Below are 26,012 nucleotides of genomic sequence, written 5' to 3'. Positions count from 1 at the left end.
TAAAACCGTGTTGTTGATGTGCGATACCGTGGAAATTCGTTTCCGGTAATTTTTGTGTTTTTTATTTTTCCAATGTTAAAAATATAGAGAGTTTTAACTAACAATAAAACTTACCTATTATTTTTCCAACAATATCCGGAATCCATCTTGTTGAGTAAAGCCCCTGTCTTTTTTCATGGTTTTTTCGTCTTAGCAACTTCCTCCCTTCGACTTCCGGCGCCACCATCGCTCGTTTTGGTGGGGGCAATGGCGGCGACCGGAATATGGCGCGGCTTTTTGATCATTATACTTACTCACGATGGTACCAGGTAGGCATTACCTGGATTCCGGATATTGTTGGAAAAATAATAGGTAAGTTTTATTGTTAGTTAAAACTCTCTATTATTTGTTCCGTGCCAATATCCGGAATCCATCTTGTTGAGTGATGTGTTTGTTATCTCCTGGTAGTCAAATGATGATGCTATGTCTTATGAAAAATAAATACCAATGAAGATCGTTTGTACCTATTAGAGAGAACTTGCGCTGCATTATCGAACGCTATTCTGGCTCAGAAAGACGAATTGCTTACAAAACTTAGTAGATTGGTCGAACGATAAAAATACCACGCTCACGCCCAAATCTTTATTTGGTAAAATTGAGCAATCATTTGGTAAAGAAAGTAATTATACAATAGTAACTGATGACATCTTAAAAATATGTTGCGGCAGGAGGGCTGACTGTATTCGCATGCGTAGGGAGTGTATATTATAGCAAATTTCAGAGGAATATCATTGCGGAGCCTTGCAAAGAATTCCTCCAAGTGCAGAGAATTTGTTTGATGGCGATTTATTGGCAAATACCTTCAAAAAATTGGGGGGCCGAAAAACTAACACCTTCATTACTACTACAAACGAAATCGTTCCAGCGATAATACGCCGAAGCCGTCGACGAGCAAACAATCTGGCGGCAACAATTTTCAAGGTAAGTCTTCAGGCTCGAAGGACAAAAATAAAGGTCATGGCAAGTCTTCTGACAACAGGACATCTACCAACAAGAACGAGCGAGTCTATAAGGGTAAGAAACCAATATCTCACTCCCCTGCCTAACTGATGAAGCCACCACTTGTATCACCTAATCAATCAATTACGGACGGTTCATTCCGTCCTATATTCAATTTGAAACAGTTAAACAAAGTCAAATTGAAAAAGTTTCATCTGTTCAGTCATTTTCGCGTGCCGAGTTTCTTACAGAGCGAAGACTGGATGGTGAAGGTCGATCTCAGCCAAGCGTACTTTCATCTACTTATAGCCGAGCAGCATTGAAGGTTACTGACCAGATGACCTGCCTTCCGTTTGGCCTGTCATCGGCACCGAGAACGTCACAATATCAGGTGTGTGGTTTATTTGGACGTTTTTTTGCTGGTCAATCAGTCTCGCCATATTTTACACGACCACGTCGTTTTTATGGTGAGCCTGACGCGACGAATCTGATGAACGATCAACTTGGACAAATCTGTACTGGTTCCGACTCAACGCCTGGAGTTTCTGGGAGTTACATGGGACACCAAACTCAACACGAAGTCCCTGTCGGAACCGAAGCGCCTAACGCTACGCAATGGCCCTTCAAAGTCAGATGTCCAGGGGCAGCTGGTCTCTCCGACAAGCCCAGTCACTTCTGGGGAGACTCAACTTGCCTCATTCGTCGTACGCAGAGGGCGACTGCACTGTCGGTTTTAGTATTATTTAATCAAAGACTCAACCATATCGTATTCAAGCTTGAGAAGCCACTCTGTTATTTTTTTCTTACAGTGATAACTATTTAAGGAATAAATATTTAATTCTTTATTTATTTTATTATAAAGGAGTGGAGCTATATAATTGTACTGGTGCTTTACAAGTTCCAATCTACAATGAACCGTCTGACACACCCTATCTTTCCTCCTTTTGTTTATTACTATATTAGGGTTATAATTGACAGTCCTATGTTTGCGTAGAGTAGCATTGAGAATGAACAGTTTTCGCACTGATAGAACTTCCCAGAATTCGTAAATCATCTTAGTAGGGTATCTGATTATCGTTATTAATCTTGCAGCCTTGTTTGTCTTAATTTGAATTTGATGTTGCTTATATTTTTTATACGACTGACCATATGTCCCTTTTCCAGCGGCTCCCAAAGTCCAACGGCAGCACTTGCCAGAAAAAGATCTTCAAACAATCAATTTTATTGTAGCATAGTTTCCATATCGTTATTCATCTTACATCCTTGGAAACTTGGATGTGATCTTGCTTGTTCCTCGTCCCAGGGTCTTAATTTGTTTCCAACTAAAGCCTGGTCCGTGAGCACGTAGAATCCCGTCCAATGACCCCAAGCTGCCTATCCTTGTCGCTCGCACGTAATTATGTTACTGTCGCGCTCGCACACTCACTGCGGGCGCGCGTCGCATAGTCGCGACAGCAATATAATTACGCGCGAGCCATAAGGATGGGTAACTTGGGGTCATTGGACGGGATTCTACGTGCTCACGGACCAGGCTTTACATGACACGACTGACTGTGTGCTCTTCTTCCAGCGGTTCCCAAGGTCCAACGCCAACACTTGCCGGAAGCGCCGCGCCGCCGCGAGGCGTTGCCCTACACCTTCTGGCAGGAGTCGAGCGAGACGGCGCCCGCCTTCACCTTCCAGCTGCGGCCGCGCGTCATGCAGGCGCGCGACACCTGCAAGCTGCTCTGCTGCCTCAGCGGCAAGCCCACGCCCACCGTCAAGTGGTAAGCCCACGCGTGGACACTGCTGCCCACACCTTCTGGCAGGAGTCGAGCGAGACGGCGCCCGCCTTCACCTTCCAGCTGCGGCGACACCTTCAAGCCTATGGCTCAGCGGAAAGCCACGCCCACAGTCTAGTGGTAAGCCCAAGCCCACCGTCAAGTGGTAAATCCACGCCCACGCACAGTAGGACCCAGTCTAAGAGTACCTTCCAGCTTGAAGGTAAGTTCAAAAAAGTGCTGTTTGCCACGCCACCAAGCCTCGAAAAAGTGGGATTTTGGGCTGCCACTTGGACACATCATCCTATTGTAAAATATCACTCAAAACTCGATTTGTTTTAGTCATAGACTCTGTCCTGTGATTGGTCAAATTATGGAAATTCAACCAATCAAATTAAAATTCTCAATCTATGCTTGAAAATGAAACGAGTTATAAGCCATGTTCTGTAATATGCATATTGAACACGCTTCAAGACATTTTCATATTCATACAGGTATAATCCCAAAATGGAAATGATCATCAAAAATTGAGCATAAGCTCCATAATAGTTTTTGATACGCAACGATTCAATAAATCTGCAAAAATTAAAAACACCAGCTATAAATCTAATGATATTACAATTTACATTACCAAACTTAATTAACACCTCCATTTCACTCCATCCAGGTACAAGGACAGAAAGGAGCTATCCAAGTTCGACTATTCCATGACGCACGCCGATGGCGTCGTCACCATGGAGATCGTCGACTGCCGGCCCGAGGACAGCGGCAAATACAGCTGCATCGCCACAAACATCCATGGCACCGATGAGACCTCGTGCGTCGTTATTGTTGAGGGTAAGTTGTAATATAACTGTACTCCTATCTATACAGTGTGAGTCACGTTAAAGTGTACATATGAAAAAAGATGAAACTAGACCTATTTTTATCGACAAAAAAGAGGTCAAAAAATTTTTGAGATTTTTTTTTAATTTTTTATAGAATTTTTTATCTTCCAATTACTTATTGTAACGAAAACGTAATAACTTTTAAACTAAGCGGTATATCCTGATAAAATAAAAACAGAAATAATGCTCAATAACAGGCGATACTAAAAAAATACATAAAATACACAAAAAAGGCCAACAAATAATAAAAAATGTCAGTTTTTGAAAAAAATCTGCTTTTAAATTCGTGTTTTTTTGGTTATTTGATAAATTTCTCCAAAAAATGCCCCTATAACCAGTGGTTTTTATTACTTTGTATTATTCTCTATCGTATTACCTTCGTATAACCAAAAATCGCATGTCTCTATCCCTAACACAACGTTTGCAATGATCGTTTGAACTAAGCCTCTCCGGGCGCGCCATTCAACGCTTCGTTAATAACGAAACTGAAAATGGCTCTAGATTTGTAATTTTGATAAAGACAAGTTAGATTTCAAATAAAAACAAAAGATTTCGAAGTAAAATAAGCATTTTAGTTAAAATTAAAATTGTCTCTACCTGTAGCAGAGAATAATGTTGTGGCAGGCCTTTGTTCAAACGATCATAGCAAATGTTGTGATAGGGATAGAGACATGCGATTTTTGGTTTTACAAAGATAATACGATAGAGAATAATACAAAGTAATAAAAACTACCTGTTATAGGGGCATTTTTTGGAGAAATTTATCAAATAACCAAAAAAACACGAATTTTGAAGCAGATTTTTTTCAAAAAGTGTCATTTTTTATTATTTGTTGGCCTTTTTTGTGTATTTTATGTATTTTTTTGGTATCGCCTATTATTTAGCATTATTTCTGTTTTTATTTTATCAGGATATACCGCTTAGTTTAAAAGTTATTACGTTTTCTTTACAATAAGTAATTCGAAGATAAAAAATTCTATAAAAAATTTAAAAAAAAATCTCATAAAAATTTTGACCTCTTTTTTGTCGATAAAAATAGGTATAGTTTCATCTATTTTCATATGTACACTTTAACGTGACTCACACTGTATATATAAAAGAAAGTCGTGTTAGTTACTCCACTTATAACTCAAGAACGGCTGAACCGATTTAGCTGAAAATTGTCAGGGAGGTAGTTTAGAGCCAGGAGAAGGACATAGGATACTTTTTATCCCGTTCGAAATTAAAAAAAAAAGTCTGCTTATTTATTGCCATTAAGGCGGAACAAAGTTCGCCGGGTCAGCTAGTTTTTTATAAATTTAATATTTTATCTGGGACGTGGGTAGATAACCAAAAACTCCAAAATACATTTCCTAAAAAATACTTCATTTTATTCATTACGAAATGTGATTTTTAGTAGCAATCAATAAATTGTCAGTCTCCATTGTTATACAAAAGCTATGGGAGAGATCCGTTTTGTGAGCTCATTTAAATATTATACTCGATCTTTTTTTCTGATTAACCTTTCTATTCTGATCGGTGTGTAGTGTTCGCCTATACCAAACCTTGCACACCCTGTTGATAAGAACTGCAAATCACTAAAATTAAAAACATATCAGTGCTAGTTGAAGCTAGTTTTTTGGAAGAAATAAGCAAGCTAATAAATAACTTTTTATACGCTCGGTGCAAGCTTTATAACTGCGTCCTTGCCTTCAGTTAAATCAGTGGTAAAATTGTGTAAAGCAATCGTAATCATTTGACAGTTCATAACGTACGATAAAGTCAACTAAACAAAGCGTTTGACAGAATAATCGTATTGTTATGAACTGTCAAATTATAATGATTGCTTTACACAATTCCACCTCAGGTCTTTTCTACTACTTCTTTCTATCTTTCGCTCTCACCACCAAGAAGAAAATACAAGTTATTGGAAATACATTGTAAACTTGATTGTGTTTGCAGGCGAGGTAGTCTCACCCGAGCAAGCGGCGCTAGCGCACAACTTCCTGCACTCAGGAGACCGTCGCTACATCGAGAAGCCCATCAAGCCTGCACCACCACCTATCATCACCAAGACTAAGGTACGTTACAGCTATGGACCCTATGCAGTAAGAGCCGTGAGGTTTTGCTATAACTATGAGCCTTATCTGCTAAGAGTCGTAAGGGTCCAGCAGAACAGAGACTCCTGCCTTGGATGACGTAATAGGGGATACATTTTATGAAAGCTTAACTTTCCGAAAATCCAACTTGAGTTAATCGTCAAATGCAACTTTCGTTGAAATAGTAATTGAAAGCATATACCTACCTATGTAATTGAAAGCATAGCTTACAAGCACAGTGGTATGCGGAAATGTCTACTTGTCAATGGGTATCTCAACGTGCAATAACCACTAGCATGCCAATATGTCATTAAGTGTAAAGCCTGGTCCGTGAGTACATAGAATTTTTTCCAATGACTCCAAGCTACTCATCCTTATCGCTGGCGCGTAATTATATTGCTGTCGCGCTCGCACACTCACTGCGGGGTCATTGGACAAAATTCTACGTGCTCACGGACCAGGCTTTAGTATAGATAAGCTAAGGGAGAAATGCGAAATTAGGCTGTCCCAACCCGTCTCTAGAAATTTAAGATAATTTTCAGGGGCACAATATACAATGGGTAGTGCCTGCAGTGGAATGTAAATAATCTGATAATGAGGATGATCTATTCACCGTAGAAGGAATGTGTCGATTTTTATTTAATTATGACATGGATTCGCTTTTTCTTTAGGTCACAATCGACCCGCCACAGAAGTCGCACGCGGCGCCCAGGCCCAAATACTCGCCGCAGAGCTCGGTAGAAGCGAGCAAGAAGAAGTACGGCGCCAAACTGGACTCGGACGCGTCTTCGCGGTCGAGGAGCGCCACTAAAGAGCTAGTTTGTGAGTATTTACTTCGTTGGTTTCAGCCAAATGACGTCCACTGCTGGACAAAAGCCTCCAAGGATTCCCACAACGACCGGTCTGCCTTGCTGACATCCAGGTGCTTTCCGCAACCTTCACCAGATCGTTGTGTTCATAGAAGTGTTTATTTCGTTAAGCATAAGATTTTAAACTATCGTGTTATTTTACAGTGGAAAATAAAAACAACAGATTTGAAATACGATATTTATTGTATAGTACATGCTATGTAATACAAGCAGAAGTCTGCTAGTAGCCATATTATAACTGTAGCGACACAGCTAAAATGTCAAGATGTTTAATCATGTACTGAAACTGAAGACTATCGTATTTGCGCTTAGCTGTTGGCTCCACAGATAAATAAGTCATTTTTCTCCTTAACGTGACTATGAGGCAGTTGCATCAACTGTTGACCGCTTATACAATAGGATAGAAGGCTTATAGTTCCAAGTTCATGCCGAATAATCTAAAAAGACAACGAAGTACCCTCAAATTAAGGCAGTCCGACACCGACCATAGTCGCATATATGAATAACTAGCGGCCGCCCGCGACTTCGTACGCGTGGATCCCGTTTTACCCCCTTCATCTATCTTAAGCGGTTTAGATTTTTTCATACAAAGGTTTTTTCCCGCTAACTCCCGTTCCCGTGGGAATTTTGCAATATCCTGTTGTACCTAAGCTTTAAGTTTACTAAGGTACCTGCATACCAAATTTCAAGCGTCTAACTTAAGCGGTTTAGATTTTTTATACAAAAGGATTTTCGCGCTAGTTCCCGTTCCCGTGGGAATTTCGGGAATTCCTTTCTTAGTGCACCTCTACGGTACCTAAGCTACGTCCCTTCCAAATTTCAAGTGCCTACGTTTGGCCGTTTAGGCTGTGCGTTGATCTGTCAGTCAGTCAGTCAGTTTCTCTTACCAATAATACAATAAATACCTTTACAGTACCAGCGTCAGACTCAACGATGTGCGCGCCGTCATTCGCGCGCGCGCTGCCCGACGTGCTAAACGCGCGCGACGGAGCACCTTTACTCCTGTCGTGCGCAGTGCGAGGCGACCCCGACCCGCGCGTGCAGTGGTACAAGAACGGCAAGCCGCTGCACTCGTCTGAGGTAAGCATCTACATACATCCGGCTCGAAGGACCATCCGGCTCGAAGGACCATTCCTGCTCGAAGGGCCATTACGAGTCTGTTCTGTGTCTGCACATTATTTCATTTAGGTTATTTAATTGCTATCTGGATTAACGTAAGCCTCAAGGAGAACGCAACAAAGCTTTTTTGTTCTACTGTTTTCATAATCATAATCGCAAGATCCCTCAAGGAATGCCACGACGCTCAATCTGTAATTTGTTATCCATCTACGCGTCAGAAATCATATTATCAATCAATAGCCTTATTCACGTAACAAAACTTCAACGACAACAAATCGCTGAGTTGCGATCCTATCGAGTAATCGTTCTATCGAACTGACCCTTGTGAATACGGATGTACAACTGTTTTTCAATGGGACGACTTCTGAACGTCAGCGAGATCTTGACTGTGAAAATACGTGAATGAGGGCTATCGTTTTAGCGCTCACCAGTTAGCGCCACTGTAGAGTATGGTCCTGTCACTTGCTAGTAGCGAAGACAGTGGCACCAACTGGTGAGCGCTAAAGTGGTAGGAGGACTATCGCATTTGCACTCATCAAGATGGCGCCACTGTAGAGTAAGGTCCTGTCAATCGCCAGGGGTGCCAACTGTTAAGTATAAAAACGATAGCCCTCACTAGGTTACATGTTAACTCAACGTAAAGTATCTATGTCAGCCCAAGATATTGTTTATACGACTTTTATAAATGTATACCTAGAGACATAAAACTAACCGACAATATTTGCTCTACAGGTGGTAGACCTCAAGTACAAAAACGGCGTAGCCTCGCTGGCAATCAGCGAGGTGTTCCCCGAAGACGAAGGCGAATACTCGCTCAAGGCCATCAACAGCCAGGGCGAGGTCGAGACCAAGTGCAAGGTCTCCGTCAAACGTGAGTATCATTTTTACTTTACTTTTAGGCAGAACCCTTCCCGCTTATGCCCGTTTTCACCATCAATCCCAAATTTTTAAGGGCCCCCTATGGTATCAAAACTCCTGTTATGTGTTACCGTAGAGGTCACTTAAAAATTAGGGACTGATGGTGAAAACGGGCATTAGACAATCAGGAACGAAACTTATGGTAGGATTTGAAGGACGATACAATTTTCGGTCCACCTAGTAGGAGGCCTGCCCACGCTACGTCTTCCAGCCCGTGGTCGCCACTCGAGAACTTTTCTGCCCCAACGGATGTTACTGATGGACTATGTGCCCCGCCCACTGCCACTTGATTTTAACATTTTTTTTATCCATAGCGAGAAAGCTCTTGGCTTGTATCTCATCTATTCTAATTCATCAGCAAATGGCAAATCAGCTATCCTGGGCTCCAACTGCCATAGAACATTTTTGCTAAACTAAAGACTTGTTAACTAGCTAGCACTTTTAAATACTACAGAGTAGCCTGCATTTAGCTACGTGAGCGAAACATATTCACCCCGGTGAACATAGTTTCATGGTTTAGAAGCAAGTAGGCTGATACCAAGCGTAAAACGAAACATTGGTATTTTTAGAGTAAAAATACTTTAGGCATTTTACAGTAGGGGCTACAGTTTATTATGCATAATATGCAACTCCTTGATGAATGGGCATTAACTAAAACCCCCGCAAAGACCTAAATATGTAAAAAACTAGTGACCGGCCCCGGCTTCGTATGGGTGGAATTTCTCGGTTTTTCTCTTCATATAAATGCAATATGCATATTTTAAACTTCCTCTTGAATCACTCTATTTATTAAAGATAACCGCATCAAAATCCGTTGCGTAGTTTTAAAGATCTAAGCATACATAGGGGCAGACAGCAAAAGCTACTTTGTTTTATACTATGTAGTGATGATAAGTAAGACCTAATAATTATACATTATTTATCATCTCTACAGCCATGGACGGCGCGGCGGCGGCTCCCGGAGTGAAGACGGGCGACAAGCCGCCGAGGATCGTGGACCATGCGCAGTCGCAGGTCGTCACCGACGGCGATGCGGTTACGCTGGCCTGCAGGTAACTAGATAAAACTTATTGTACACCACGCTTAAATAAGAAAAGAAAGAAATACACAAACCCTCTCAGAGCGCTTTACCTTTAGGCGACTATAGCAGCGCGATAAACGAGCGACAGACGCGCTGCCGATAATTTCAAATTATATGACAGCGGATTTATTTTTTTATTATTCAATCATCTTACAAGCTAACAGAATATATTCCAAAGCGCTTATAAGACTAATTGTACATAGGTTATCATCATGCATGTCAATATAATAATAATCAAGTCAATTAAATAAAACAATATGCCTGCCTTCATTATAAAAACGCCGCTGCCGCCCTGCTGTCGCGCTTCTTACGCCCTAATGTGAAAGCGCTCTAATTAATAAAAAGTTACACCCAATTGAAATTTTTTTTAAAGTGACATTTAATTAGAAAGAAAAAGACGACACCTTTTTTTGGTGCACAACCATAACATAACAATCAGGCGGTCTTATCGATATGAAACGAACTAGCTTTATCATCATTATTTGTGACATGTGGTAATACAAAAATCAACAGTGGTTGGGATGATGCTTTTAAACTTTCATGATCATCAGCATTCATTTCCAATGGAGAACCACGACCTTCTCTAATTTACATCAGGTTTCACTGCAGGAAATAATATTATAGATTACGGAAAAAGATACATCAATAAATAATAGATAATTTTGATGTAGAACAAATCAGTATTATCATTATTTTTATATTAGATTAGAATCAGCTGAAAACAACATCTTACAAAAGCTAAAATACATAAATACCCAAACAACGCCATCTATTAACAAACTAAATAACCTCTTTCTCATCCCATATTACTTACTACAAAAATTAAACCACAATTTTTCCCAACAGAATCGTAGGCGCCGAGCGTTTCGACGTGGTCTGGCTGCACAACAACAAAGAGATCAAGCCTTCCAAAGACTTCCAGTATTCAAGCGAGGCCAACATTCACAAGTTACACATCGCAGAAATATTCCCTGAGGATGCTGGTGAGTAGTTCAGATGGTGACGCATAGATGGCGTTAAATGTAAGATTTGTTATTAAGAAAAAGTATAAGAAGTAGTTCAGCTAGTGATGCATAGATGGCGTTTATTTAATGCAAGATTTGTTATTAAGGAAAAGTATAGGAAGTAGTTTAGCTAGTGAAGCATAGATGGCGTGAAATGCAAGATTTGTTATTATGGAAAAGTATCTGAGTAGTGCGGCATAGATGGCGTTAAATAAGTAAATTTAGACAAAAGTAAATCGATGTTATGACAGTTTTGGTTGTTCAGTTATTTTCATAAACGCATCCATCCATTGTTAGCCTGTTACAATTAAGATGATCTTATATGTGAATATTTATTAAAAAGAACTAGCGCCGTGATTTCTCACCGACTAGGCACTTCCAAAGAAAATCTTCGATGTATCGTTCGACAAAACGTCTGTAGATGGCGCTAATGTTTTATTTGTATTAAACGCAGTGAATCCGGGGTTCAATTCCCCGTTAGGATGGGTTAAAATCTGAATCGTTGCATTTATTTTTAAGGCCGGGTAGCAGAGAAAATGGCGAAAATGAGGTTTTCATTTTTCATTTTTGAGGTACTAAACAGTAAAATTAAAGGCTAAGANGTGTAATTTAGCCTGTCTCAAGAGTCAAGCACCATTTTGTTGACAAACGTCAGTGATCGGCACTGCGCCGAAGCTATACCTAAATTCTTTAGAAATTTCCTTGAATGTAAACAAACACTTCTGCACACAATTACACCATAATCACTTACGTGTTCATAATATCATACACATTATTTCACAAGCCCATGAAACCAACTTTATTCTCACGATTATACAAGTTTGGAATCAATCTTTAAACAAATTATTTTAGCAAAATATGTGGACGATGAAAATTTGTGAGACTTGTCAAATTGACTTGAAGTTTAAAATTATGTGTTATCTCCATGTTGTCTCTGACACATCAGTGTTGTAACCTGTAAGTCATAGACAATAGTCGGTAAATTTAATCGATTTTATTTCAATTATTCAATCATTTTTATTACTGATTGCATTTAAATAGGGTCTTAATCAACAATGTATTTTTTCTTCATTGAATGTACTACTAATTGTTTAATGCATTGCTTTATAAAGCATTATAAATTCTTTCTATAGGTACGTAAGTACTACAATAATTTCAATCCGCGATTAACGAGAGGTTTTGTCGCCTCACTAGGGCACAGATTAAAAATGTTTTAATGTCAGTTGGCCATATTTGTTTACATATAGGGAAATTTCTAAAGAATCCGACTTTATAGGGCTGACTTCGGTAAAATGATGTGACGTGAGGTGCCAAACTGCGGAAAATGGCGGAGGAAATACATGATTTAGCATGAATTATCATGAATAATATTAACTACTTATTTACCTCTCAGTGTCTTGAGGCAACTTAAAAAAGTACATTCTGTGTTTTTATTATTATTTAGGCAGTTAAATACTGCACAGTATTTAGTAGACCATTTTCTTTATTTACTTCCATCATTCACAAGAATACGCGTGCGTGAGTCAATGTTCGCTCGTATGTGAGGCCTTGTCGAATAGTATCCTGTAGGTGGGCCATCGTGCGTGTTTTGTTTCGATGTAAACTCGCGGAGATGAACAGGCCTGGTTATATTCTATATTTATTCGATTCTAAAATATTATATTCCCAAAAATTTTGAAAGTTGTTTTAATTTGTATCACTTGGATATGATTTGTATTAGAAAGTGCTGTGAGTGTTACGCTTGAACGGAAGGAAGTCAGCCTAACCTAACCAACTGCGTATTATTTTCTAAACTGCGTATTTCTATACTGTGTAGCCGCGAGAGCTCTTTGGCGCGCTGTCTTCGGCGAAGTATTGCGCGCGCAGATTTTGACAGCGCGAAATACCTACTTTAGCAGAAATACCAAGCCTTAACTAGCTTTCCGCCCGCGTGGAATTTTGTCTGTCACAGAAAAACCTTATCGTGCGCGTTCCTGTTTCAAAAACCGGTATAAAAACTATGTCCTTTCCCGGGACTCAAACTATCTCTATGCCAAATTTAGGTTTAGGCGTGAAAACGTGACGGACAGACAGACAGACAGAGGCATTTATAATATTAGTATAGAGTATTGTTAAAATGTCATTTTATTTCCAGGCGTATACACATGCGAGGCATTCAACGACGCGGGCGAGTCGTTCTCGTCGTGCTCCCTAGTAGTCATGGTCCCCGGGGAAACCCCGGCGGCACCGCAGTACAAGCTGTTCCCAGGATCCGCCACCGTATCATCCGCGGAGCCGGCCGTGTTCACCGCGGAGCTGGACAAGGTAAAGTAGACCCTATGTATAGGCATCAGAGTCGCTTTCAGCTTGTGGCGCCACAGTATAAGCGGTTTCCCGGCTCATACAAGGTAAAGTAGACCCTATTGCTGAGAACTACAGTCGCCTTGAATTTGTGGTAGAATAGACCCTATTCGTAGGCAATAGAGACGCCTTTCGCTTGCGGCGCCGCAGTACAAGCTGTTCCCAGGATCCGCCACCGTGTCATCCGCGGAGCCGGCCGTGTTCACCGCGGAGCTGGACAAGGTAGAGTAGACCGTATTGTTAAGCACTAGAATCGAATTCAGCCCGCAGAATTCCCGGTAGAATAGACCCTATTCCCAGGCATCAGAGTCGCTTTCAGCCTGTGGCGCCATAGGACAAGCAGTTCCCGTCGGCCGTGTTCACCGCAGAGCTGGACAAGGTAAAGTAGACCCTATTGTTAGGCACTAGAGGCGTCTATAGCTTGCGGCGCCGAAGTACAAGTAGTTCTTCGGCTCCGCCACCGTATCATACAAGGTAAAGTGGACCCTATTAATAGGCACTAAAGGCGCTTTCAGCCTGTGACGCCGCAGTAGAAGCAGTTTAGTTGGTTAAGTTCACTACAGTCGCCTTCAATTTGTGGTAGAATAGACCCTATTCCCGCTAACTAGAATCAAGGACAAGGTGGACAAGGTAGAGTAGACCCTATGTACAGGCATCAGAGTCGCTTTCAGCTTGTGGCGCCACAATACAAGCGGTTCCCCGGCTCACACAAGGTAAAGTAGACCCTATTGCTAAGAACTACAGTCGCCTTCAATTTGGGGTAGAATAGACCCTATCACTGCGCACTAAAGACGCCTTTCGCTCGCGGCGCCGCAGTACAAGCAGTTCCCCGGCTCCGCTTCTGTGTCATCCGCGGAGCCGGCCGTGTTCACTGCGGAGCTGGACAAGGTAAAGTGGACCTTATTGCCAGGCACTACAGTCGCTTTTAGCCCGCAGAATTCCCGGTAGAGTAGACCCATCTGAGGCTCTTTCAGCTTGTGGCGTCACAGTACAAGCGGTTCCCCGGCTCATACAAGGTAAAGTAGACCCTATTGCTAGGAACTACAGTCGCCTTCAATTTGTAGTAGAATAGACCCTATTGGTAGGCAATAGAGACGCCTTTCGCTTGCGGCGCCGCAGTACAAGCAGTTCCCTGGTTCCGCCACCGTGTCATCCGCGGAGCCGGCCGTGTTCACCACGGAGCTGGACAAGGTAGAGTGGACCTTATTGCTAGGCACTAGAAGCCCCTATAGCTTGTGGCGCCGAAATACAAGCAGGCTCCGCCACCGTATTATACAAGGTAAAGAGGACCCTATTACTAGGCACTAGAGGCGCCTTTAGCTTGTGGCACCGCAGTACAAGCAGTTCCCTGGTTCCGCCACCGTGTCATCCGCGGAGCCGGCCGTGTTCACCGCAGAGCTGGACAAGGTAAAGTGGATCCTATTGCCAGGCACTAGAGTTGCTTTCAGCCTGTGACGCCCCAGTAGAAGCAGTTCAGTCAGTTAAGTTCACTACAGTCGCTTTCAATTTGTGATAGAATAGACCCTATTCCCGCGCACTAAAGGCGCGTTTAGCTTGTGGCGCCGCAGTACAAGCAGTTCCCTGGTTCCGCCACCGTGTCATCCGCGGAGCCGGCCGTATTCACCGCGGAGCTGGACAAGGTAAAGTAGACCCTATGTACAGGCATCAGAGTCGCTTTCAGCCTGTGACGCCCCAGTAGAAGCAGTTTAGTTGGTTAAGTTCACTACAGTCGCCTTCAATTTGTGATAGAATAGACCCTATTCCCGCGCACTAAAGGCGCGTTTAGCTTCTGGCGCCGCAGTACAAGCTGTTCCCAGGATCCGCCACCGTGTCATCCGCGGAGCCGGCCGTGTTCACCGCGGAGCTGGACAAGGTAGAGTAGACCTTATTGCTAGGCACTAGAGGCGCCAGTTTCTTTAGTTTCTTTACGAGATCAAATCAGAAATGAGGAGATCCGTATACGAACTAAAGTCACTGACATAGCCCGACGGATTAGCAAGCTGAAGTGGCAATGGGCAGGGCACATAGTACGCAAAGCTGACGGCCGATGGGGCAGTAAGGTTCTGGAGTGGAGGCTACGTACCGGAAAACGCAGCGTGGGACGTCCACTACAAGGTGGACGGACGACCTGATAAAGGTAGTAGGAAGGCGCTGGATGCAGGCCGCTACCAACCATGCGATGTGGAAGTCATTGGGGGAGGCCTATGTTCAGCAGTGGACGTCCTGTGGCTGAAATGATGATGATGATGAGAGGCACCTTTAGCTTGTAGCGCTGCAGTACAAGCAGTTCCCAGGATCCGCCACCGTGTCATCCGCGGAGCCGGCCGTGTTCACCGCGGAGCTGGACAAGGTAGAGTAGACCTTATTGCCAGGCACTAGAGTCGCTTTTAACCCGCAGAATTCCCGGTAGAGTAGACCCATCTGAGGCTCTTTCAGCTTGTGGCGCCACAGTATAAGCGGTTTCCCGGCTCATAAAAGATAAAGNACATAATGTGGGTAATTATAGTAAGGGACAAGGAGAACGGTTCCTTCCACCAGGACAGCAGGATAGTGGAAAAAAGATACCAAGGTACTGGCTGTTGGACTTTAATAAGTGATTATCCTGAACAAATCCATAACAGAAAACCTTACAGAAAAAGTTTTTGTAGGTTTTTTCTTGATTTGATGAAAAGCATATTTTTATAAGGTAAGAGTCCCTATCTATCTAAGTAAAAATATTTTGAATGCATAAAATTAGTATTTTCATGTCGGTTTTCTCAGAGAAATAGCTAATAGTCTTTATTTTAATCTAATTCGACATATCTAATAATTTCCTAGTATTCAGCACCCTACTGTTATACTGAATTGGCTATAAGCTACTATACCGCACGATAACTGTCCCCAATGTTATTGGGCGTAAATCAATATAAAAATCGAATAATACACTTATTTTTAAATATTAGAGAGCAATATTAGGGAATATGCCATATAAAACAATTCAATTCAGCCTAAGGATTAGATGGGCACAAGTATAAGTAATACCCAAAATCACAACAACGGAAATAGTAAAATAAAGGCCTGACTTTGAAATATTTTTTGAAACAATATTTTTAAATACTCATAATCAATATTTTCAAAAATGTCTTATGTCAAATTATATAACAGATACCAGTGATGAAGTATGCTTAATTTGAAAGTTGTAGCTGATAAAATAAAGATTTTAGAGCCAATTATGTAAAAAACCGCGATCCGCCGATTTGTTTTTTGGCTTTTCCCAAAAAACTGAATTTTGGAGTTGTGCCCATTCATTATTAAGGGTGCGATATGTTTGATGATTACTATATATTTTTAAGCTTATTATATCCCTTTCAGGCCGGATTTCAGATTTTTTAAAATTAACATTTTTGACTACATAGCATGTTTTATTATTGTATAAGGTACTCCAAAAAAATAATTTTAAAAATCCCCCTTGCCCCCCTCTGCGTGGGGGGACCCAGCACGATCGTGACGCTCAGGCTTAAATTAATTTACTGCACGAAAGTGACGGTATCAGGTTTTGAAGTTAAAAACCTAAAAAACAATAAAATATTTAGAAACATATATTTTTAATACTCTTAAAAGGCGAAGGAACTTTAAGAGCGTTGTAGCAAAAAGTTGGCGTTCGAATTTTAGGTTTTTATTGCTTGACGTCGCGTAGTGAGTGCGCAACCTGCATTTATCTGTACAATTTCAACGCTGCGTCGACTAAAGGATCTTAATCCGTAGTTGTATCGTACCTAAGACAGTACATCATACATAATAATAAAGAAATAATGTATAATTTACCTATTTGATTTTTTCTCACATCAGAAAAAAAATGTTGTCTTTCTACTTTATCTCAAGCATTCTAGACTTGAGTAGGCACAGCATGCCCTTCCTTCCGAAACTCAATTCTGGTTTTCCTACTGCAGGAGCTTCATCACTGTTTACAACATGGAAAGCCACACTAAAACTCAAAATAGATCTCTGAAAATTTTGTCAGCAACTAAAGCTAATCTCATTCTATTCGACGACAATACACGTGAATGCGTGGGGACGGAATACATTCCATGAAGAAATTAATTCAAACTACTTTTTGAACTTTTTTGCTGGGGTATTCAATACTTTTCCCGTTTTGCGGATAATTATTGGTACAAACACCTGCATGTTCAAAAAACATATCGTCAAAAGCCTACACTGTAGGTCAAAGGAGACTACTACTGCTGACAATAGTTCTGGATAGTAATAATCCCTCTGGTTCAATGGCATCTGTATCAAGACCCTTTGGCCAGTCGCATGGCTTTCCGACGACTTTTAGAGAGCTATTGGCACAGTAACTGACAATGGACCATGTCTTGAAGGTGATTGAGGCTCATCAGTAGGCATCAATGGCAAACCAAGACTTCTACATTGCCTTTATCATGTTCCATCTCTTCAATTTCGGAATAATTGACATGCCCAATAAGCTGAAGCAACAATTCACCCGTTAATTCTGTTCCTAAAAGCCGAAATTTAATTGAAAGCATTAAAAAAGAATAGTTCACCGCCATACAAAGTATGTTACCGAATGTTGGGTTTGAGTCGGATCGTCACTATCGTGCAAACAAAATTTTGAGAGGTAATATTTCCCACTGCAAAATAAATAATGCCAAAAATTTGATTTACCGAATTACATTACTAACTAAACAAAATATTAAAACCAAAATTCTAGTAAAATAGTTGAATTAATCACGAAATAATAAGTACTAACGCTGACCACTCCGCTCAACAAAAGAGGTCGACATCTTTACCTTGGTGTCAAAGAACACTGACGGCCTTCTCTCTCGCACCTATGCGTTTAATTCATAAACAGACTGATGCACGATCGTTGGCTAGCGTCTTGGGCCCGAAAAGTTTGTTAGAAAAGTCGCGGGAATTTTTTGAAATAACGTGCACGATCGTGTTAGGTCGTCCTGAAAGGGATATGAGCATAAATAATAGATACAGGACTTTGAAATAGAGTCTGCGGCAATTTTTCCGTAAAATGGTTGTGGGAGACGGGGCACTGAGAATTAAGCAAAAGAGTTTTAGTAAATCCGTTTCATTAATGGTCAACACCAAGGATCGACCTATCTTTCGCAGTTATTAAATAATCTCTGGGTGTTGCTTAAGATAGTAATTCATGCTTCCAAAATCTTAGAAATTCGCACGAAAATGTAAAATGGCTCTTAATCCAATCCTCAAAGAGTTAATTTGATTTTGAGTAGCTTTGAAATCAACAAATAAAATTATCCCTTTTATTGATTAACTGAACTACCTAAATTATAACCGAGATTGTTGCATATCTTTCAGATTTTAGCTCTCTTATAATGTAACAATGCATGTGTAAGGATTATGTTGTTGGTAAATTGTTTATCAAGAAATAAATAAAATGAGAACCAGCAAAAAACTCTTTGTACCGTAACAACACCATCTAGTGACAAACCAAGGTAACTCTTTCTCATCCGATATAAATTAAACCAATCCGTTTCCCCAACAGAATCGTAGGCGCCGAGCGTTTCGACGTGGTCTGGCTGCACAACAACAAAGAGATCAAGCCTTCCAAAGACTTCCAATACTCAAGCGAGGCCAACATTCACAAGTTACACATCGCAGAAATATTCCCTGAGGATGCTGGTGAGTAGTTCAGATGGTGACGCATAGATGGCGTTAAATTAGTAATTTGTTAACACGGGAAAGTTATAGTGAGTAGTTAAGTTAGTGATGCATAGATGGCGTTAAATGCAATATTTGTTATAAAAAGGAAAAGTATAGGAAGTAGTTTAGCTAGTGAAGCATAGATGGCGTTAAATGCAAGATTTGTTATTATGGAAAAGTATGTTGAGTAGTTCAGCTAGTGAGGCATAGATGGCGTTAAATATGTAATTTTAGACAAAAGTAATTCGATTTGCCAATCAATTGAGTTATTTTCATTAACACATCGATTCATTGTTAGCCGGTTACAAATTATAATGATCAATGTCATGATTTATTAAAAATAAATAGCGCCGTGATTTCTCACTAGACACTTTCAAAGAAAATCTTCCATGTATCGTTCGACAAAACGTCTGTAGATGGCGCTAATGTTTAAATTGTATTGAACTCAGTAAATCCGGGGTTTAATTCCCCATTGTGGCAGTTAAAATCTGAATTCTTGCATTTATTTTTAATTAATCAAAAAAGATTGATGTATAATAATAAAATAATAAAGACACTTTATTGTACACCACACAAAAAAAAAGCAAGAGATATACAGGGACAGTACAATTTAGGCAGTCTTATCGCTACAAAACTATCTCTTCCAGACAACCTATGAATAACTCTTTTTGGGCTGACACTGTGTAGTCGACGAAGAAGAAGAACCTATGAAGAAGAATATCTCCGATGGTTTATTATTAAAATAACATTTTGTTTCCAGGCGTATACACATGCGAGGCATTCAACGACGCGGGCGAGTCGTTCTCGTCGTGCTCCCTAGTTGTCATGGTGCCCGGGGAAACCCCGGCGGCGCCGCAGTACAAGCTGTTCCCAGGATCCGCCACCGTGTCATCCGCGGAGCCGGCCGTGTTCACCGCGGAGCTGGACAAGGTAAAGTAGACCCTATTGTTAAGCATCAGAGTCGCTTTTAGTTTAATGGCGCCACAGTACAAGCAATAGACATGTTGACACCACAGTCAATTGACGTACTTTTTAAAACTGTCAAAACGAAACTCTCCCATAGATCTTGTATGGCACTACAAGCAAGTGACGTCACTATTTTGTCAACCCAATTAAACTACTTTTTTCAATTACAATTCGAACAAAAATCGAAATTTACAGGTAATTTAAAATAAATTAGGTTTTTAAGAGCAGAATGAAGAGTCTTTTTAAAACAGTTGTGGTTTCGAATTATTGGGGTATGGTGTCAAACTGTCTATTCCCCGGCTCCGCCACAGTGTCATCCGCGGAGCCGGCCGTGTTCACCGCGGAGCTGGACAAGGTAAAGTAGACCTTATTGCAAGGCACTACAGTCGCTTTTAGCCCGCAGAATTCCCGGTAGAGTAGACCCATCTGAGGCTCTTTCAGCTTGTGGCGCCACAGTACAAGCGGTTCCCCGGCTCATACAAGGTTAAGTAGACCCTATTGCTAGACAATAGAGACGCCTTTAGCTTGCGGCGCCGCAGTACAAGCTGTTCCCAGGATCCGCCACCGTGTCATCCGCGGAGCCGGCCGTGTTCACCGCGGAGCTGGACAAGGTAAAGTAGACCCTATTGCTAGGCACTACTGGACTAATGCCACCTCTCGTTCCCACCGCTGCAACTCCTGTGTAGCCATCCTGTGTGGCCGTGTTCACCGCGGTGTTGGAAAAGATAGAGTGGACCCTATTGCTAGGAACTACAGTCGCCTTCAATTTATGGTAGAGTAGACCCTATTGCCAGGCATCAGTCGCTTTCAGCCTGTGGCGCCATAGGACAAGCAGTTCCCGCTGGCCGTATTCACCGCGGAGTTGGACAAGGTAAATGGGACCCTATTGCTAGGCACTAGAGGCGTCTATAGCTTGCGGCGCCGAAGTACAAGCAGTTCTTCAACTCCACCACCGTATCATAAAAGGTAAAGTGGACCCTATCGCTAGGCAATAAAGACGCCTATAGCTTGCGGCGCCGCAGTACAAGCAGTTCCCCGGATCCGCCACCGTGTGATCCGCGGAGCCGGCCTTGTTCACCGCGGAGCTGGACAAGGTAAAGTGGATCCTATTGCCAGGCACTAGAGTTGCTTTCAGCCTGTGACGCCCCAGTAGAAGCAGTTCAGTCAGTTAAGTTCACTACAGTCGCTTTCAATTTGTGATAGAATAGACCCTATTCCCGCGCACTAAAGGCGCGTTTAGCTTGCGGCGCCGCAGTACAAACAGTTCCCAGGATCCGCCACCGTGTCATCCGCGGAGCCGGCCGTGTTCACCGCGGAGCTGGACAAGGTAAAGTAGACCCTATGTACAGGCATCAGAGTCGCTTTCAGCCTGTGACGCCCCAGTACAAGCTGTTCCCTGGTTCCGCCACCGTGTCATCCGCGGAGCCGGCCGTGTTCACCGCGGAGCTGGACAAGGTAAACGGGACTATTCCCACCTCTGGTTCCCACTGCAACTCCTGTGTAGCCAGGATCTACAGCTTAACCGCAAATAAAAAAACCCAACCAATGAAGGCCAAGTTTGTCCCGGGGGAAAGTTAAACTGTCATTGGACCCGCAACGAAATTAATAAGCGGACAAGGTAATGTGGACCCTATCTCAACGCATTAAAGCCCGCAGCAGTCCCAGCATCTGAAAAGACTTCCATTGCACAGGGTTTACTTATTGCTCGTTGTTTAGTTAAATGGGGAAATTGTTTCCATTTTTACTCTTCAGAATCTATAACTAATATCCTTTTGACCTCTGAGCTAAAACATCATACTAATTATCCAAAATCTTTACAGCCACCACTCCAGCTCCAATGGTTGAAGGACGGCAAGCCAGTGGACGAGACATCCGCCCGCTACAGGTTCACGATGGAAGGCACGTCGCGATATCGCTTCGAGATCGCCAAGGCCTCGCCCGACGACGCCGGCCAGTACCAAGCCCGCGCTGTCGGTTCCAAAGGCGATGCGCACGCAGCCTTCTACCTAAACGTCAGCGACATCTAGACAAAACAATGACCAATAAACAGGGACCCAGAACACTACCCTGCGGTACCCCCAAAAACTGGAGAATGATTCAATTGAGCAATTTTTTTTATACAACTCGGAGTCTAAGTGTGTAAAGAAGTTTTTTTTATATTAAATTATTTATTAATTTATTAAGTATTCATAAGTGTTACACCCTATCGAATGCCTACGAGAAGTCGCTTGGACGGAATCCTCGCTCTCTAGTCACTGTTAACGTTTAAATGTTAATTTATTTATTCGAATTTATCCGTTGTTATTATTTCTTTTTTGTTTTCTTTATCGTATCTATTGTCCTGGCCTAACAGAATGCAGCTTTTAAATTTAAGCTTGAGTTTATATACTTTATGTTGCGGTTGTGGGGATGACGAACCTTCGCCGAACGTTCGGAGCGCCACCGAAGAATGCTCGACGGACGGGCGTCGCCTCTAGCTACGATCTGTAATAATTATTTTTATATAACTGTATTATTTAATTGTACATAATTTAATTTATATCATGTGACCGCGTAATTTATAAATAAATATGTATACCTGAAAAATATTCATGGGTGTTTCATTTTGATGACATTTCAATCTATAAGTATCTTTTCATCCCTGGTGTGATTCTGAACAGTGACTTAATGTTAAAATTACTAAAAATAGTATAATCATCATTAGCTTCATCAAATGAAAATAGAGCTTATCATAGAGATAGGCATTTTAGCATAGGCTGCTATAGAGCAGTCCACTGTTGGACTTTTTTCCGGTTACATCATTTTGAGAACTGCCCCCCTAGACAAAACGCACTTTTTGATCGAATCGAAAATCGAATCCGTCAAATTCCATACAAAAAAGGGGCTTTTCGACCACTTTTCGACTGGTTTGCGATTATAATGGCACTTTGTCTAGACCCACTGCTTTACTTCATTCATCGGCCCTGCGACATTTTTAAATTAGCTATGTTCATTATTTTTGGGAAAAATCAGTGGTCAGGTCTTATTTTAAGACTACTGGAGACCAAGAACCAGCCTTTAAAACATTCATTCTTAAAAAGCATATCAAACACTTTAAAAAGTTACACAAAATGCGTGATAACTTTGTATAGTTTTGAGCCCTTTCGAGAGGCGATGATAGCATCACCGCAGCTACAATTTATAACCATAATAGCTTGCATTAAAACCTCAAAGTTGATTTCCACAATCCACACTTTTGTTACCTCACAAGCTACAAATAGGCGTCTCGATCCGACACATAATCGAGGCATTACAAACTAGTGTTGTTTGTGACAATCTATCGACATCGATAAAAAATCGAGTCAAGTTAGGTGACGTTTTATATAGAGCAGAGTCTAGTCTAACCAGCACCTAGCATTGTGCGAGTTTATAAAGGAAAATTATTGTGAACTGATATCTTTACCATTATTGCTAGAAGGACGTTACTAAGATGCTGTGCCAATTATCACTCAAGTATGTATGCTATAAAAAAGATATTAGGTACTTTAAAGTTTTAAACTAACATAATTCCTACTCGAAATAATTATGCTGAAGACTTAATTGAAAGTTGAATCTTGCTGACATTCAACTTCGCAACACTAAAGTTGTAATTTGGTAAACTATTTATCCAGGTCATCATCAAAGTAATATCTCGAAGATCCGAATAAAATTATATCGATACTAAAACAATCGATCCACACAACACTATTACGAACCTCGAACGTGACGCGGCAAAACCTCTTATTCAAAATACGCTTATTTTAAAATATGAAATCCCAGGAACCAGTTATGATTGTTTTTTATTCTTCACTCGACGAGGTGACGGGATCTATTCATGTCTTTTGCTCTTTTAAAGATACGAATGAGTTGTTTAATTAAAACGGAGTGATGTGTTAGTTCTGTAATAATGTGGGTAGGTGTCTGTTTTACTAGCAACATGGAACGTCGTAATTCAATTATGGAAATAAAATTTTAATTATGACCAGGCCAATTTGATCGATTCATTGCAATTTTAATATTACCTATTTAGAAGTAACTTTTATTAATTTGAGGGTAGTCTTTGCGTAGCTATAGGTATCTCCATAGATTTTATTTTTGATCACGATCGTTAATTACGTCATTTATTTTTATCAAACTTTAGACCGAAAGTGGATGTTAATTTTGGATTTAGTATTTTAATTATAAAAAAAATGTTCCTAAGTTAAACTTACTAGAACAATATTAGTTTTTTAACGTTGGCAACCCAATTAGGCAGTTAGTTGGATAAGCTTACGGAGTCCTTATCATGAAGGTTGAAAAAGATGGAAAAGCATCAGTGACTTTTGAAGAGAGCCTAACAGCAGGAAAGTGTAAAACTGGCATCGTGGCATCAGCGACTTCTGAAGCGAACTATAGCATGAAGTGTGAACATTCAACATGCGCTTTGATTGCGGCCTAGATCTTCGAAAACGTGAGGTAAGACCCTTGATCTTAAAAGTAAATTAATTCGTACACACAACTAATTTGTGCCACTTTTGTAATGGCTGCTGACATTAAAATTACGGCTCACAATGCATAATCCAACGCGTAGGCGTAGCATTGAATTCGTGTGCAGGCGGAACATAGGAAGTGACATTATACATATTACAGAGTTTCGGTGAAGAGTGAGTATGATGATCTATGCTAATAATATAAAGTATTAAGGATAGATGCTTTATACAATAGAAAAATAAGGTCACAAAATATAATTAGTAGTTTTTTAACGGAGAAGCTCTTGGCCTGCATGTCCCAAGATGGAAAGTGATGATCAGGCCGAGGGTAGAACCGAGCTTCACCTCGAATCCTCAACCACAGACGACAAATTCATGCCACAGCTAGGTATTTAAATGTTGTCCTTATTTTCTAATTTTTCATAATCCTCTCACCATCGAGGACTAGAAGAAATATATTTCTAGAAATGCTTACCAGTAGGCACTTTTACATTATTGTGTAAATCTCTGCACCTAATAAATAAACGAGTGATTCGATGTACCTACCTAATCGGGGAAACTGAACTACTAGTTCTAGTTAAACTCCTTAAACGATTCNCCTAACAGAATGCAGCTTTTAAATTTAAGCTTGAGTTTATATACTTTATGTTGCGGTTGTGGGGATGACGAACCTTCGCCGAACGTTCGGAGCGCCACCGAAGAATGCTCGACGGACGGACGTCGCCTCTAGCTACGATCTGTAATAATTATTTTTATATAACTGTATTATTTAATTGTACATAATTTAATTTATATCATGTGACCGCGTAATTTATAAATAAATATGTATACCTGAAAAATATTTATGGGTGTTTCATTTTGTTGTCATTTCCATTTCCATCTATAGATTGTTTCATCCATGAAGACGCGCCCCACCACTTTTTGGTCGAGGGAAGCGCGGGGTGCGAGGAGTTTGAACCGAGCAATCGGAGCGTCATTATTGTAGTGTGCTTGTGCACTCATGGATAATTTAGCGTGTACCTACCGATAACACTCAAACATTAGCGGAAGAAGTGGGGCGCGTCTTCGTGGATGAAACGATCGGTACTATTTTTTCAGTCTTAGATGGTGTGATTCTGAATGTTGACTAATGTAAACGTGGTACTTTATCATCGGTTCATTTCGTTGGTTCTGCGACAACTCATCTACTGCTGTATGCTTCATTATTTTCAGAAGAAAACCAAGTAGTTTATAAATAAAACGGACCAACCTCCACACTTGCTCTAATTTATATTTGAAATGAATGTAGCTAATAAATACCATAACTATAAGCAAAAGTTAGAAACGTTACAACAAAGTACGATAACTTTGTATCGTTTTGAGCCCTTTGAGAGGCGATGATAGCATCACCGCAGCTACAAATTTATAACAATAATAGCTTGCATTAAAACCTCAAAGTTGATTTCCACAATCCACACTTTTGTTACCTCACAAGCTACAAATAGGCGTCTCGATCCGACACATAATCGAGGCATTACAAACTAGTGTTGTGTGTGACAATCTATCGAGTTGAATGAGATAAAAAATAGAGTCAAGTTAGATGACGTTTTAAATTTAGCAAAATCTAGCCAGCCTAGTATGTAGTGTGTGAGTTTAGAGGCAAACCATTCTGGAATGGGGACTGATATCTTTATAAATTTTATACCGTTAAGTATTGCTAGAAGGATGTTACTAAGATGCTGTGCCAAGTACTATCACTATACACTCGCGAGCAAAAATATGGAATTACCATCGAGTGATCTTTGGAACTAAATGACTATAAATATTAAATTAAAAACAATACCATACATACATAGATATCATCGAGTTCATC

At 40.9% G+C, this 26,012-nt stretch overlaps 1 protein-coding gene across 1 annotated transcript in view; it reads left to right on the top strand.

Moving 5' to 3' along the window:
• The window catches only part of bent (projectin protein bent), a 113,557-nt gene extending 91,377 nt beyond the window's left edge, over nt 1-22,180 (top strand). The window contains exons 77-94 of the mRNA XM_028309300.1: nt 2,549-2,744; nt 3,406-3,575; nt 5,567-5,685; nt 6,375-6,525; nt 7,486-7,652; nt 8,424-8,562; nt 9,544-9,661; nt 10,537-10,673; nt 12,829-12,998; nt 13,185-13,256; nt 13,851-13,922; nt 14,154-14,225; nt 14,370-14,441; nt 14,603-14,674; nt 14,836-14,912; nt 18,550-18,686; nt 19,468-19,637; nt 21,494-22,180. Coding sequence (XP_028165101.1) covers nt 2,549-2,744; nt 3,406-3,575; nt 5,567-5,685; nt 6,375-6,525; nt 7,486-7,652; nt 8,424-8,562; nt 9,544-9,661; nt 10,537-10,673; nt 12,829-12,998; nt 13,185-13,256; nt 13,851-13,922; nt 14,154-14,225; nt 14,370-14,441; nt 14,603-14,674; nt 14,836-14,912; nt 18,550-18,686; nt 19,468-19,637; nt 21,494-21,700 — 2,318 coding nt within the window. The 3' untranslated portion in view covers nt 21,701-22,180. The remainder of the gene's footprint in view (nt 1-2,548; nt 2,745-3,405; nt 3,576-5,566; nt 5,686-6,374; nt 6,526-7,485; nt 7,653-8,423; nt 8,563-9,543; nt 9,662-10,536; nt 10,674-12,828; nt 12,999-13,184; nt 13,257-13,850; nt 13,923-14,153; nt 14,226-14,369; nt 14,442-14,602; nt 14,675-14,835; nt 14,913-18,549; nt 18,687-19,467; nt 19,638-21,493) is intronic.
• The last annotated feature ends 3,832 nt before the right edge of the window (nt 22,181-26,012 follow it).

The sequence above is a fragment of the Ostrinia furnacalis genome, unplaced genomic scaffold (genome assembly GCF_004193835.3).
Source record: "Ostrinia furnacalis isolate ACB-3 unplaced genomic scaffold, ASM419383v2 OfSCF0209, whole genome shotgun sequence".
Classification (NCBI taxonomy): Eukaryota; Metazoa; Arthropoda; class Insecta; order Lepidoptera; family Crambidae; genus Ostrinia; species Ostrinia furnacalis.
Note: the sequence above shows the minus strand (reverse complement) of the source record. Positions and strands in the feature narration are given on the sequence as shown.